The 15,258-nt window shown below is 38.1% G+C and overlaps 2 protein-coding genes across 2 annotated transcripts; both read left to right on the top strand.

Moving 5' to 3' along the window:
- The first annotated feature begins 286 nt into the window (after positions 1–286).
- On the top strand, positions 287–4,534 carry LOC137939202 (protein EIN4-like). The gene is made up of 3 exons (XM_068784425.1): positions 287–613; positions 1,508–3,287; positions 3,709–4,534. Exons 2-3 carry the CDS (start codon positions 1,557–1,559, stop codon positions 4,234–4,236), a joined length of 2,259 nt encoding a protein of 752 aa, XP_068640526.1. The 5' UTR covers positions 287–613; positions 1,508–1,556; the 3' UTR covers positions 4,237–4,534.
- A 2,537-nt stretch (positions 4,535–7,071) lies between these two features.
- Positions 7,072–14,490, top strand: LOC137939004 (uncharacterized). Its single transcript, XM_068784158.1, has 8 exons — positions 7,072–7,266; positions 7,776–7,885; positions 9,567–9,778; positions 9,989–10,080; positions 11,236–11,338; positions 11,842–11,984; positions 12,587–12,708; positions 14,128–14,490. Exons 1-7 carry the CDS (start codon positions 7,072–7,074, stop codon positions 12,683–12,685), a joined length of 954 nt encoding a protein of 317 aa, XP_068640259.1. The 3' UTR covers positions 12,686–12,708; positions 14,128–14,490.
- The last annotated feature ends 768 nt before the right edge of the window (positions 14,491–15,258 follow it).

Here is a 15,258-nt window from a genome sequence, read left to right as displayed (position 1 = left end):
AACTCAAAATTTATGGGACATGTTCTTGAATAGCTTTAATGGATATTTTTATTTTTTAAAAATAAAAAATTATATAATTTTTTATTTTTTTTTGGTCTATGCTTCCTTGAAATAGTAAGATTTTTTTGAAAATTTAACCCATGCAATAGTGAGTCTCACAGTCTGGTCTTCTCGTGATTATCAACCGGAAGCTTCTCTTCCTCCTAACGGAGCTTCTTCCCCTCCATAAAAGCTTAAAAAGCTTCGATTTTGTCTTAAGGCAACCCCCCCCCCCCCCCCCCCCAAAAAAAAAAAGAAATGAGAACTTCTGGATGCAGCTAGCCCGAAACCAGAACCGCCCTGGACTTGGAAGACTGCTCGAAATCTGTGTTTGAGGGTGGTTTCGGTTCTGCTACTGGGTATGGTTCTGGTTGGATATGGATACGCTTCTGAATGCAACTCAGATCGGTTTCGTCCCGCTAAATGGCTGATTCTCTTCGTCTTCAACGGCAGTTACTTATGCGTAGGATTGAAACTTATCCAGCAGAGACTTGCATGTGAGTGAGGGGGTTAAGATCGGCAGTGGGTCGCTGGGAAAGGTGGAATTTTTATTCCTCGGAAGGTTGTCCTTGAGGTACTTTTATTTTGCGTATTTGTGGTTTTCAGATCAGCTTTTCCTTGTTTTCCGCTAAGGAGGCTAAAATGAAGGTCAATAATAAAAAAAGGTAATATAATAGAGAGTTAGAAAAAGTAAGAAGAGATTTCTTTTGCTTGTACTTTTATTCCTCTTATTTGTTTTACTCTTATGTAACATAAGAACAAAGGGGAGCGAAAGAGTGATTCATCCTTGTAATTGGCTTGAGAGTATGTGGGTTGACGTCTATGCTTGATCTACAAACCTGTCGAGTCTTTGTAATTGTTCCCATTTCAGGTTCTGATTGGTTTCCATGGTTTTCTGATTGGTTATATTGGGTTCTGGCGTTTTTACTGATTTCTTATCATCGATTTTCTTGCACGACTACTGTAATGGGGCTTGCGCGTAGTGGTTGGGTTTGCTGGATCTTTAATTTAGAATGTTTTAAGTCTGTTAGTTTGGATTATGTACTACATTTTAGACCTGAGCTCGTGTTTCGCTCATTCTCTCTTCTTTTGGATAGCTGAAGAAAATTTAGTGTGACTGTAATAGCTATAGACTGGTTGATTTGGTTTGTTCTTATGATGCAACTGTGGGTCTTGCTTGGCTTTATCCATTTTCCAATCCAGAACTGCTAGTTTTGAACATTTTTTTCTATTGGGGGGTCTTGGGTTCAAATCTCACCAGGGTATGGGGGTGTTCAACATTCGAAAAAGAAAGATTTGAACATTTGCTCAAATGAAAAGAAGGAACTTTTTGTAATTTATTTCTGAGAGTTTGGGTCTTTTTAGCTTTGATTTGAGCATGGATGTGGTAAATCATTTTTGAAGTTTTTTTATTTGCTTCTTTTTACTTGTCTTTTCTGTTATTAATAATGACGTTTGTGGGTTCTAGGGATTGTGAGCAGTGAGCGAAAATGGATTGAAGTGGCTTTGCTGATGCAATGTTAAGAGCATTAGGTCGTGGGCTTCTAATCTCATCCTTTGCTATATCTGTTTCTGCTCGGGAAGTGAAATTTCCTCATTGTCATTGTGATGACGAAGGGCTCTGGACCCTTGAAAGCATCTTTAAATGCCAAAAAGTGAGTGACCTTTTGATTGCATTGGCCTACTTTTCTATCCCAATTGAGCTCGTTTACTTCGTTAGCTGCTCAAACCTGCCTTTCAAATGGGTCCTGGGCCAATTCATAGCTTTTATAGTTCTCTGTGGATTAACCCATTTATGTACTGCTTGGATTTACGAGCCACACTCCTTTCAACTCATGTTGGCTCTCACCATATTCAAATTTCTTACGGCACTAGTTTCATGTGCAACCTCTATAACCCTATTGACCATGATCCCACTGCTCCTCAGAGTAAAGGTGAGAGAGTTGTTTCTGAAGTTGAAAACTCGAGAACTCAACCGAGAAATGGGAATGATGAAGAAGCAGACAGAGTCTAGTTGGCATGTTCGAATGTTAACTCATGAGATTCGAAAATCACTCAATAAACATACAATATTATCTACTACGTTAGTTGAGCTGTCAAGGACTTTGGCACTGCAAAATTGTGCAGTTTGGATGGAGAATGAGGACCATTCCAGGATGATCATGACCTATGAATTGAACCCACGAAACTCAGTTAGTTTGTACAAACTTTCAATTTCAATTAGTGATCCAGATGTGCTTGAGATCAAGGGGAGCAAGGGTGTGAAGATTCTGAGGCCAGACTCTGCACTTGCACTTAAAAGTAGTGATGGGACCCTTGATTCAAACTCTGTTGCAGCAATCCGCATGCCAATGTTAAGGGTGAGAAATTTTAAGGGCGGGACTCCAGAAATCATGCCGGAGCATTACTCAATATTGGTTTTGGTTCTTCCTGGAGTTGAACAGAGGGTATGGAGTGATCAAGCAACGGAGATTGTGGAGGTGGTGGCTGATCAGGTGGCGGTGGCTCTCTCTCATGCTGCCGTTTTAGAAGACTCACAAATGATGATGGAGAAATTAGCAGAGCAAAATCGCATGTTGCAGCATGCTAGAAGAAATGTTATGATGGCTAGTCAAGCAAAGAACTCATTTCAGAAGGTGATGAGTCAAGGAATGCGGAGGCCAATGCATTCTATCTTGGGTTTGTTGTCAATGCTACAACAAGAACGTATGGATCCGGATCAGAGGGTAATAATTGATACAATGGCTAAAACTAGCAATGTTATTTCTACATTAATTAATGATGTAATGGACACAGTGGACCGTGGAAGGCTGTCACTGGATGCAAGGTTTTTCCATTTGCATTCTATGATTAAGGAGGTTGGTAGCCTTGGTAGGTGTATGTGTGTTTGTAAAGGGTTTGGTTTTGACATTGACGTTGACAAGAGGATTCCAGATCGGGTCATTGGGGATGAAAAGCGGATTTTTCAAGTGATGTTGCACATGGTCGGTAACTTGTTGAACAGGGCTGATGGTGGGGCTGTGATTTTCCGAGTGGTTGTGGAAAATGGCAGTGATGTGATGAAAGATCACAGGCGTTTCCCGTGGAGAGTAATGTCTTCCAATGGGAATGTTTATGTCAGGTTTGAGATGGGGATTAATAATGCTCCAACTGAAGAGACGGCGTCATTGGAACAGCTTCGTGGGAGGCTTCTCAGGAAAAGTTTTGAAGAAGACCTCTCTTTCGAAGTCTGTAAAAGACTTGTCCAGGTATGTCCTTATCGTTTCTTCAATTTTAATCATATATAGGTAGATGATCATATTTCATAGGTTGGATCTGCGTCTCTGAAGTGTCAAGGCTTGCAAAGAGTGGGTTCACGGCATTTATAATAAAGAATGATGACATATCAAGCTGTGGAAGCATAGTTGAAAGCATCTGCAAAGCAAATGTAGGAAACATGTCTTAATAGTCTTAAAACAGACCTCTAGAATGAAGGTCTCCAATGACAGAATCTTTTCCTTGGAAATCTTAAATGTGTTAAAGTGGGTCGTAGCTCAGAACCATCAGTATGGGTTGGCTGCACTAAAAGACCTTATAAAAATTAGTGTCAATTTGATTCTAGGGCCCTATCTCATATTTTTTTCTATTTTGTTTTCTTTTTCTGTCTAACCATGTTACCATGATCTGCAGATGATGCAAGGGATCATATGGGTAGCCCCTAATCCGGAAGGCCTTTCAGACACCATGATTGTCCTCCTCAGGTTTCAACTTCAACCGCCTGCACCTATCCAGGAATCTGCAGGCTCCTCGGAGAAGCTTTACCTCTCTAATTCTTTCTTCAAAGGCCTTAAAGTTCTTGTCTCAGATGATGACGATGTGAACCGAGCTGTAACAAAAAAATTACTGGAAAAACTAGGTTGCCAAGTCTCAGCAGTTTCATCTGGTATGGAATGCTTGAGTGCCCTGGGGGTAGGAAATTTCTTCCAGGTAGTCCTGTTGGATCTCCAAATGCCTGAAATAGATGGGTTTGATGTGGCCATGAGAATCCGAAAATACAGAAGTGGTCCCTGGCCTTTGATTGTGGCCTTGACAGCCAGTGCAGATGATGGTGTACGGGACAAGTGTCTTCATACTGGAATGAATGGGCTCATTCGGAAACCGGTATTGTTGCAGAGGTTAAGCGATGAACTCCGAAGAGTCCTCCAACAGGCAGGTTGATGGTTGAAGATGGCAATCTTGCAGTTCACCCTTTTAGAGGCTGGAGATAAGCTTAATAAACCATTACGTGCTGACCCATTATGCATCATTCATATCAGCCCAGGTTTGGCTAATTCAATCACCAATGTTCACATTCAAAAATCTAGCTATACAGAAATGACCCAGCCGGGTACTTACATGCCCTGCAAAGGTGCGCCATGCTATTATACTGGCATTTATTTTACCGTTTAGTTACCAGGATAAGGAAACCTGCATTGTAATTTTTACACTGAAAACTGGAGACTCTTATTGATCTATTCTCTACCAGTCTCCACCACAAAGGATCTGTGCAAGCATTTCATTTAATTTTGTTGTCTCTTTTATTTGCAATCTGGGTCGAGTGGCTGAGTTGCTGTGATGCAAAAACAAACAGGCTTTGGAACTCCTTTTCCCGAAGACGCTTCTCTGTAATTGTCACTGCCGTACTTCTTTTGATCATTTCAGTGCACTCTGCCAGAAATTGCACCTACAGATCGTGGAAAAAAGAGGCCAAGGAGATCTTCTGTAAAATAGTAGTATCGATAAAATGGTCAGAGCTAAAGTCAATGGAAACATCATAGGAGAGAGGACGAGTTAGTTCTCAGTATCAGACTCACCTTCATTACTAACAGTAAATCTTCCTCACTCAGACGGTGGACGCGCTGGTTCTCAGTCTAGGACTCGCCCCTAGTCCTCTCGCCGACTCTCCCCTAACTGGCCCAAGTCAGGCACTCTGAGATTAGGAGATATTGACATGACTCCGGCGACAACCCAGGTCGGATTTTATGAGAACCAACGAGTATGAGCATGGATTCCCTTTTCAGCAGCCCACATGCTGGCATCATCGTTCCCACTTCAATTTCTCGCATCCCCTTCTTCATTCGCGGTATTTTGTTTCAGCAAAGTAGCGGGTTTCTCTGCCCACAGATTCTTCTTCATCTTCTCTTTTGGGAAAATTCCTTTTTTAAAAAAATTAACAAAGAATCGACTCAGATTATCTCTCAACCTTCCAATCAAAATAATAAACTAGCCCTGAAAATTCCTGTTAGTTATCATGCAATGGTAGTGGGCATCCTTAGTTGAAAATAAACCTTCCTAATCATAATTAAACTGTCATTAGTGTCGGAAAATATCGAGATATTGTATCTATATTTCTCATATTAATTCGATCAATCTATACATCAAAATGTGTTGAATTCAAAAAAAATAAAAATGATAGAACTCTTTGAATAACATTGTTTAGATTTGAATGAACTAAATCAAGTATCGACAAGTAAAAAATTTGCAAGTGGACCAATGTGGGAATCTCTTAGTCAAAGTGATAATTAAAATAAGACGAAATTCACTCAGATCCCACCTTTCCCCACTTTGAAGACTTGAGCTAAATCTTCCTCAAAAAGCTGCCTTCTATATTATACTAGATGAGAAAATCATGGAATATAATTGGAAGCTCTCCATGGGTTTTGGTCAAGCTCTTGGGAGAATAAAACCCCTTGGTTGGGATGTGTTGATTTGGGTACCTATGGCTCTATCCTCCTTATATAAATAGTCTTCTTTGATTTGTTTAAGAGACTTAAGCAGATAAACAAGGCTTCTCACTATCATGAGTCTTCTTCATTTGAATTACTTTTTTAATGCATGGTGGAAAATCAAGAAATGGGTTTGCCATGGATGCAAACAAGGAGGAGGGGCTGAAATTGAAATAGAAGATTTTATGGGTTAGGTTGCAAGGTAGTTTTTCCAAGCATATAAGGAAAGCTAGTAACCGGTCGGCAATTTTTTAAGTGTAAGTGAAGAACTAACCCGAAGTGCTCCTCATATCTTTCCCTTTCGGTCTGTTTGGAACCCCTAGAAAAGAAAGAAAAATGAGAATTTGATCATTATTATTCCAAAAAATAGTTAGTAAAAATGAAATAATGATCAAATTTTCCTTCTGGCTAACTATTTTTGGGAATATAAATTGTCAAATTCTCATTTTTTTTTCTTTTCTTTTCCATGGGGTTCCAAACAAACCCTTTGACTTAAATGATCCTCTATGCATGGAGGTACAAAATCCAAGTAGTATCTCTTGGGTTGTCTTGGGTACGGATGTTGTTTTTGTTGATCAAGCATAGTTAGTTTTATGGAAGTGCAAAAACTGAAGGCAATAGTGTTTGGGGTTTATTGTGATAGAGATAAGGATAAGGGTTGATCGACAGTTTTTTAAGTGTAAGTGATGGACTAACCTGAAGAGCTCTTCATATCTTTCCCTTCGGGTCTGTTTGAAACTCCTAGAAAAAAAACAAAATGAGAATTTGACCATTTTTATTTTCAAAAATAGTTAGTAAAATTAAGATAAAGATCAAATTTTCCTTTTCACTAACTATTTTAGGAATAAAAATGGTCAAATTCTCATTTTCTTTTCTTCTCCATGGGCTCCAATTAAACCCTTTGACTCTGGAAATGATCCTCCATCCATCGAGGCACAAAATCCAAGTACTATCTCTTGGGCTATCTTGGAGTGTTTGGAATGTGGTGTCTAAGCATTGTATCAAATACCTAGAATGTTTGGGGTTCATTGTGATAGAGATAAAGATGCAGGTTGATCGAGTTCGAGACTGACTGTAACTCAAACTGTAAATCTTGTATCCAACTACGACACGATAGCTGAAGAATTGCTGACAACTGGGCCTTTTTTTTCTCTAATTTAAAGCCATCATAACTGGATTGAGTGAAGAGGTGGGCCTGGCCCATTGTTTGGGGGAGGTCCGTGTCTACGAGCCCTATGTTTCCAGGCGACTTGCGAGCTACGACGCTTTTGAACTTCCGGAAGAGAGAATGGCCGAAGAAACTCAGTACTTCTCCAAAGATTTCGATTTTGACGAGTTCCGGGCGGAAATCGAGAGCGATGCATCTCTACGTTACCACTGTGAACCATTTAAGGATTCGCCTTCTTCGCCGTGTCCTCCTTCGGAGTGCTCGGATGCTTGGAAAAGATTCTACGAGCGTCATTCCACGGGAAGGTTTTTCAAGGTTTCTGTCGCCTGGAACTCCTTGCTTCTTACACTAACAAGTTATTCTTCCCTGTTTTTCACCGTTTCAGTTATGAACCTTTACGTTTTTGTCTCCTTAGCTTGCATGTATGTATGTGTTCTTCGTTATTTGGTTCACATTACTTCCATCATCTTCTTTTTTCAACTTGGAATTTTTATGCTTCTTTAATGCGTTTGTCTCCAGTAACTGAAGTTTCAGTAGTGGTGAATATTTTTCAGTATTCAGCGTAGCTTCACTCACTGATTCCTCTCTGTGTTTGTCCTACTCGAAAGTGTTACAGTTGTGAGAACTTAAATCCGTTCTTATCCAGCCTCTCTCTTTGACCATTTCCTTTTTTTTTCTTCATTAATTTAGGTACCTCTTCTATTTGGTCACTTGAGTTGATCGAATTTGGATGCTCGGATTTCTCTTAGCAAAATTTGTTCCAAAATGTTGAATCCTGAATGACGCTCTGGAGCTATTTTAACGTCTTTATTTTCCCATTGCAGGAAAGACGTTATTTGCTGAAAGAATTTCCGGAGCTGCTTAAGGATGATGTATCTTCCAAACTTCTGGAAGTTGGGTGCGGGAATGGGAGCACTGTCCTTCCCATTTTGCGGTAATTTAACAGTTCCATTCTGTACCCACCCACTGGGCAATGTTTCTTCAGTTCTCTATTTGATTGACCCAAATCAGGCAGTTCTATACATCACGAGAATGGGCCAGTAGGAGGACTGCAGATTTCCAATTTCGTACACATTTTGATTTTGATGACTTTAGGGAGTGTGTTTTTATATGGAAAAAGAAAAACTACTTATCTGATCTCATTGCAGATCTTGTTACCCTAAATGAAGGGCTATGTGGGCTACATTTGATTGGTTTTTTTGCTTAGAGGAGCTCACCGTCCTATCTTATTTTTTTGCTGATAGACTATTTGATGTATACACATCACAGTATTCTAACTGATAATATTAGCATTACCAACTCACGGACAACTATCTTTTCAATTAATGCTGAAACTTGACATTCATTTGTTTTATGGTCATTGTTCCTGCACAAAGTTGGGTTATGAATTTCTCATTCAACTTTACTGGTGGACACATAATTCAACTTTGTCATTTTTCTCATTTCGGTCTGGCTCACCATAGTTTCTATTTCCCATTCTTACTCTTAAAGTCTAGTAAAAAAAGGAGACTAGAAGAGTACAAATCTCATCGTAACGATAAGGACTTGGTCTTTGAGATGTAAAAGATTTCCATACAAGAGGTGGTGGCCTTTAAAGAATGAATGTGAAGTACACCAAGCTTTTGACTTGTGAAACGGGATTCTGTTAGCCTTACTCATATCTTCATGGCGAGTATTAATTAATGGCCTCGAATCTCATAGTTGTTTGTGAAACTTGAGCTGAATGATGTGGCCAGCTAGTTTTTAGCTGATGAGGTTATAGCCATTATGACAGACCACTCGCTGATTTTAAAGGTGATAAGAAGTTTTGCCTCTCTTTGGTTTTAGTGTTTCTTCCTTTACTTATTCCTTTCAATACAACCGAACATCGTCATTCCAAAAAAAAAAAAGAAAAAAAAATTGGATAAGTTGTAAGTGGGCCTCAAAGGTGATTTTTTATTTTTTTGTTTTTAGAAGAGTGGGGAATTAAATTATGTGGTATGGGAATTAATTTATTATACAGTCCCAGGGGCTATATCAAAATGCTGGAGTTCTGATAGAATCAGAACTTCAGCATTTTTAGTTACTGAAATTTGACTCTTTTCCTTCCAATGCTGGTAAGTTTATTCCTTATCTAATCTGCCTTCCGAATAGAAGCAAGACCTGGATATTGTTAAGCATGACCGGAGAGAAACAATATTTAAATCTTAAGAGGCATGCTATGCTGATGGCAGAGAGTGGGAAAGAGATCAAAGTTTCAATTAGTGCTCGAAGTAAAATGAAGCTTGTATTTTCATATGGCTTATGTTCTATTATTTTAAATGTTTTTGTGTTCTACATCTTGTACTTTGTTAAAACTTCTATAATATAAAAAAAAGGAAAGAATAATAGGGCAATTGGAACGTTGAGGAGTAGTTGAGAGCTTCACGTATTTGTTATGTCCAATTATTGTTATGTATCACTAAGTTCTGCTATTAGTTCAACGGCCTTTTAAAGTTTGCAGGGCACAGAGTCCAAAATAAACTTCATCTGTCAAATGTGACGTCTTCCTTTGATTGCCATATCTTTCTAAATCTAGTTAATGTTTTATAATTGTTATTTCCATCTTTCTAATATGGCTTATTTTCTTTTGATAGGGGAAATCGAAGTATTGTTGCTTATGCTTTTGATTGTAGCACAGAGGCCCTTGAAAGGGCAAGTGAGATGATAGATGCTGCTGTTGAGGTCTCACTCAAACAACGATTCCATCCATATCTCTGTGACATTTCTGTCAATGGGTTTCCACATTGGTTAGCCTGCAGTTCTTGTCGTAAAAACTCTCCAGAAATTGAATCAGATTGTTTACTAGGTTTGTATGACCTGCATTTAGTTTCTTCATCCTGGTTTTCCATCAACTCCAGTTAGTGCTGAGGGCAGTTTTTTTTTTTTTTTTTGATTGTCATTGTTTTCATTATTTTTCGTATTGTTGCTATCTTCATGTTCCTTTCACTTCATAGTTTCCTATAGATTCCATAAATGAGAGAATTGAGATAGTCTGTTTGTGTTTTGGATTTTGTAGATGTGGAAGGGAAGGAGAAATCAGACTTAAACAATTCACCTCACTTTGAAGGAGGCGAGTGTTGCATTAGAAGAGTTGATTTTATTACCCTGGTAAGTATTATGTTATGTCAAGGATGACGGTTTGACTTACATACTTCTAGTTGATAACTGTGGTAATTTGAAAGTTCATGTCTGTACGTCATGCTACATGTTGACATTTGGATACAGTTTTCTGAATGCAGCCTACTCTGTAGTTTGTTCAGTTGTCTTGTTGCACTTGTGGATACAAAGTGCGGCCCATCAGTTGGAGGCTCCCTGGATGAATAAACATTGATTTAATATTTTCATCTATTCAAAGCCCTTTTTTTTTATTAAGATGTATCTATATTAACAAGAGAAAAATTACAAAGGAGGAGGGAGCAGATCCCTAACAACAAGCGATTGCAGGATTACTCCCTGTTTGGCAAGCACATCTGCTGCCGAATTTGCGGATCTCGGAATGTGAGACCAAATACAAGAAAATAGGGAGACAATTTCTAGAATCTCCTGAAAGATGTCCCAATGGCGCCTCGGGAGAGGGGATGCACACTCACACCAACTAATGACCACTTTCGAGTCCCTTTCAATGTGAAAGGGACCGCTGCACTTGTCTTTGAAAACACAGAGCCCGTTGAGGAGGCCATGTAGCTCAGTTGACGTAGAATTGAAGATGCCTAAATGGCCGGCATACGAGAAATGCTGATTACCGGAAGGATCCGAAATAACACCTTCGAAGCCAGCAATATCAGGATTACCAAGAGAAGAGTCATCAAAGTTCAACTTAAGGTAACCGGGTTTAGGAGGGGTCCATTCCTGCATGACTTGGACCTTTGTCCCAATGTGCATCATTGCCAAGTTTCTCCAGTTTTCATAGATAGAAGTACTCACAAAGGAGGAGAAGAACTTCTTAGTCAGAAGCCAAGAAGAGATATGGTCCGCGACTCTTACCGCTGATTCACTTTTTACATTGAAACGCTTTCGGTTGCGTTCATTCTAAAGCCCCCACGGGATGAAACTATCACAAGCGGAGATCATCACTTTTCCGAGACCAGGAAGGGGAGTACCTATGAGCGACTTGCTGAAAGAGATCAGATCAGCCGTCATGTAGAATTGTAGCCCCAACATACAAAGAATGGAAGTCCATCTATTCAAAGACATAGTGAGTCATATTTGAGGAGTTAAAGTTATCTTACTGAGTTTCTTATTTTCTTCTTTTTCACTTTCCAGATCTTCACATTATCGGCAATACCATTTCAAAAAATGCCATTCGTCATTGAAGAGTGTATATCAGTCTTAAGGCCTGGAGGATCACTCTTATTCAGGGATTATGGTAAGAATACCTCCAAATTTATTGCTGAACAGAAAAAGAAAAAGAAGGAAAAATAAAAAATAGATGAGCGTTTCTCAGAAGCCAGAGATCTGAAAGGAATTCTTCTTACCATATTATGTGGCAAATTTTGATACCAAAATATGCATGACCTGATTGTTGATTGAACTGCTTTTTTTTTTCCACATTTTCCTTTGCTTTTGGTGGACACTCTAAGTTGGGCCACTTTGACACATGAAGTTTTTGTTGTGAAAAGAAAATATGCAGCAACTAGAGCAAACTACACAACTGAGATCACTGGTGACACCTGTAAATTAATTAGCTGATTCATACCAAAATATCATTGGAACTGTTCTCATAAGACTACTGATACTTAAAGAGGAAGCCCAACTCATGAAGCCCTTTACTGCTCTTTGTATCATTATAGAGGACTTCCTCTGCATTGCTATGTATTCTTTTTACAACATTGAATATTTTCTGATGTGATCCATTTCTAAAAATATTAGGCCTTTATGATATGACTATGCTTCGATTTGAGCCAAAGAAAAGATTGGGATTCAGAGAATACATGAGGGCAGATGGTACTCGTTCATATTTTTTCTCTCTGAATACTGTGAGGGACCTCTTCTTAAGTGCAGGCTTCATAGAGGTAATACTTAGTCCATCCGATGTTTTAATGAGCCTTTGGAGAAAAAAAATATTTTCTTTAGTTTGGGCATAGTTTCTGTAGGACTTGAAGTCATATTTTTTTGATGAAAACATGAAGTCATATTTTTTTGATGAAAACATGAAGTCATATTTCATCTACTGAAGAATGTCAGGAAAGTGTCTGGAATGCTCATGGGGTTATGGCAACATCCTTAACCATGGCACATAGTGGAAAGTCACTTGATCCTACTGAATGACTTTCATCTATTACTTAGATTTCAAAGTTGTCTGAATCATCTTTCCCCGCTGATTAATAAAGTTTATCACCAATTTTTTTTTTTTTAAAAGTCTGAATCGTTTATCTTTGTTTCTTTTAACATCCTTGGTCACAATGATCTGTTTAAATTTCATTCGCTAGAGCTGACTGTGCTACTTTCTGTGCGTTTGTTTTCTTTTTCTTTTGTACTATTTTGCTTTATGTAATTAAGTTTTCCTGGTACCCTCTCGATTGAAAAGGAGGTTTGTTAATGATGTCTGGATGTTCAGTTCTTATTGTAGTTGTTTAATGAGCAGCCCTTGATGACTGGTACATGTGTATGACAGTTGGAACTAGAGTATTGTTGCATCAAATCAGTTAATCGTCGCACTGGGAAACATATGCGACGGGTGTGGGTTCATGGAAAATTCCAAAAGCCCTTGTGAAGGCACATCTGTCTGTGAAGGAAGTTAGCAACTTTGTCTCTTACTTTTTAATATTTGTTACCTTTTTTTTTTGGATTGGTTGATCACCGTGCCCAATTGAGTTTGTGAAATCACTTTGATGCTCTTTAGTGTTCTTTATGGGAATGATGATGGTGGTATGCCTGCTTGTCGTAGAAAAGACGATGTTTATACTTATTTGACATGTGCATTAAAACCCACAGTATAGGAGGGCAAAGCCTTAATTTTCTGAACCCTTGTAGTAAGAACAAATTATCATACTTGGGAAAAAAATTGACTTTGACAAAGTCTTGGATCCATGAACTTCTTGTAACATGCCTCTGCAGTTTTTGTTAGAAAAGAGAAAAGAGAAAAGAGCATTAGATGGTCCCTAAAAGATTACTGTAAATGAAGTATGGTAAAATACGAGTTCATGGGTATTTTAGTCATTTCTCATATTAAGTTTTATCTTAACTTATTTTTGTTAGTTAGATAATGTTTTTATATTCTTATGTCTCAAGTTTCATTCAAAATAGAGTTGTATTTTAAGAGTTATGTGACTTTCTGTAACTAAGGGCATTTTTGTCCTTTCTGTAATTTTTCACTTAAATCACTAATACAAGAGAGGAGCTCGTACTTTTCTGGCACAAAATCTAATGCAGCCAAGGCTGCTCCTTCTCTTATTTCTTCCTCAAATATTTTTTTTTATATGGTATTAGAGCAGTGAAGGCAATCTTAGGCAGATTTTCTCCAATTTTGTAGCTTCTTTCTCTTCATTCAGCAAGTCTATTGAAGGTTCTTCGAAAAAAGTTTGGACTGGTAGGATAAAACCTCAATCGTTTCTCTTTTCTGCCAGCCCTAACCTATTGGTTGATGACTTCTACTCTCAATTAAATGTGATGTGGGACAAGGGTGATTTTAATTGTCGTATGCGAATATCTGTTAATTGCTGGAATTAGAAAGAGAAAGGCAGAAAATAGAGAGAAAAAAAGAAGAATTGGGAATGAAAAATAGGAAAATTGAGAAGAATAATTTAGAAGAAGAAGAGAAGGGAGGGAGAGACCAGAAACAGGGAGATTTGCAAAAGATAGGAGAACACAACCAAGGCTGCTCCTCTTTTTCTTTCAACTTTTTTTTTACTTCTTTCTTCCTCAAACCACTTTCTTTACAAAGTACAAGACTAAGTGGCTCCAGAGTTGCTTCTGAATCTTGCTTGCCTTACTCCTGACCCACCCTCTTCTTCTTTTTTCTGTCTTTCGAAAGGGATTCCTGATCTATCTCAAACTCCTTAACCATGGTAATTCACCTTCTCAGTCCTGGTTTTTCTCCTACTTATTGAAATTCTTCTTTCATGGTCATATTGTTACATTCACCTGTTTTTATCTTTTGCTGGTCGGTTGTTTCATATGTTAAATATTTTTGAATACGTATGTACTCTCTTACAGGTTCCAACCAATGAGCTGCCCCGTATAGCAGCATCCACATGACATGATTTCCCCTGTTAGTTTTTAAGTACATAATGGATCATCAGCCCTTGCCGCAGGCTTTGCAGCTTATTGTTAGTGGATCAACGGTGCTGGTCTGATGCAAGAGTCTGTGTGATAGTTTATATAAACTGAAGGTTGTTTCTTAACATTTCTTGTAGTAGCTCATGCCTTCACCTCTCTGCTGTTATGATTTATTTTTATGGGCTTTCTTTGTCAAATGATGCTAAAAATAGTGGAGAGTACAGTACAGTAGTCTGCTTTATTGATTGTGAAAATAACTTCTGTACTAAGCCAAGAGGGAGAAAAATTGAAACAAAAGTATTCCTTCATGCAAACCTAACTGCTTCTAATGGTGGAAGGTCTAGTTATGAAACGAGGAAATGGAAAGAAAATAAGGGTCTCTTTGGAACCCCTAGAAAAGAAAAGAAATGAAAATTTGATCATTATTATTCCCAAAAATAGTTAGTGAAAATAAGATAATGATCAAATACTCTTTTTCATTAACCATTTTTGGGAATAATAATAGTTAAATTCTCATTTTCTTTTATTTTCCATGGGATTCCAAACAGACCATAAAAGAGAAAGGGAAAAAGAAAGTCGAACAAAGCTCTGTGCAGTAAAAAGTGTTAAAAGTTAAATTTGATTTCATCCCAAAATGACCGGTCGAAGTTAAAAACCTTTTTCCTACTAATAATTTACATGATTTTCTAGGTTGAGGTCTTGAACTAGAAACCAGTAGCAAACCTTATGCAAATCAATTCAAAGAGTCTCTTTTAGTATTAAAAACCTTATGCTTGTGTTTCTTTGAGAGCCAGGTATGGCTGTTGCTAACCTCAGTTTGCAGCAATTGATTTGAAACATCTCTTTTTCTGTTAGCTTCCTTTCCACAAATTTTTTTTAATTGATTCTTGTAATGTCTTTAGTACATGGTAGAGTTCTTGAGATGGGTTTTGAGTGCTAATAAAAATTCCGAAGAAACTCAAAATTTTCTTCGAAGTTCCTAAAAATTTCCTTATAAAGGTTTAAAAATAATTTAAGCAGCAAATATGCTTGTAAAAATCCAAATTTGGATAAAGGAATAGGAGAAAA

The sequence above is a fragment of the Aristolochia californica genome, unplaced genomic scaffold, assembly GCF_029961685.1.
Source record: "Aristolochia californica isolate CCGP_79_NKW_82.1479 unplaced genomic scaffold, dmAriCali1.0.hap1 SCAF_8, whole genome shotgun sequence".
Classification (NCBI taxonomy): domain Eukaryota; kingdom Viridiplantae; phylum Streptophyta; class Magnoliopsida; order Piperales; family Aristolochiaceae; genus Aristolochia; species Aristolochia californica.
The sequence above is the reverse complement of the archived record's forward strand: the minus strand, read 5'-3'. Positions and strand labels throughout refer to the sequence as shown.

Coding starts and splice junctions, on each gene's coding strand:
- LOC137939202 (XM_068784425.1), top strand. CDS start 1,557: ATGTTAAGAGCATTAGGTCGTGGGCTTCTAATCTCATCCTTTGCTATA. Junction 3,288..3,708: donor TCTGTAAAAGACTTGTCCAG/GTATGTCCTTAT, acceptor CATGATCTGCAG/ATGATGCAAGGGATCATATG.
- LOC137939004 (XM_068784158.1), top strand. CDS start 7,072: ATGGCCGAAGAAACTCAGTACTTCTCCAAAGATTTCGATTTTGACGAG. Junction 9,779..9,988: donor TGAATCAGATTGTTTACTAG/GTTTGTATGACC, acceptor TGGATTTTGTAG/ATGTGGAAGGGAAGGAGAAA. Junction 11,339..11,841: donor ACTCTTATTCAGGGATTATG/GTAAGAATACCT, acceptor TAAAAATATTAG/GCCTTTATGATATGACTATG.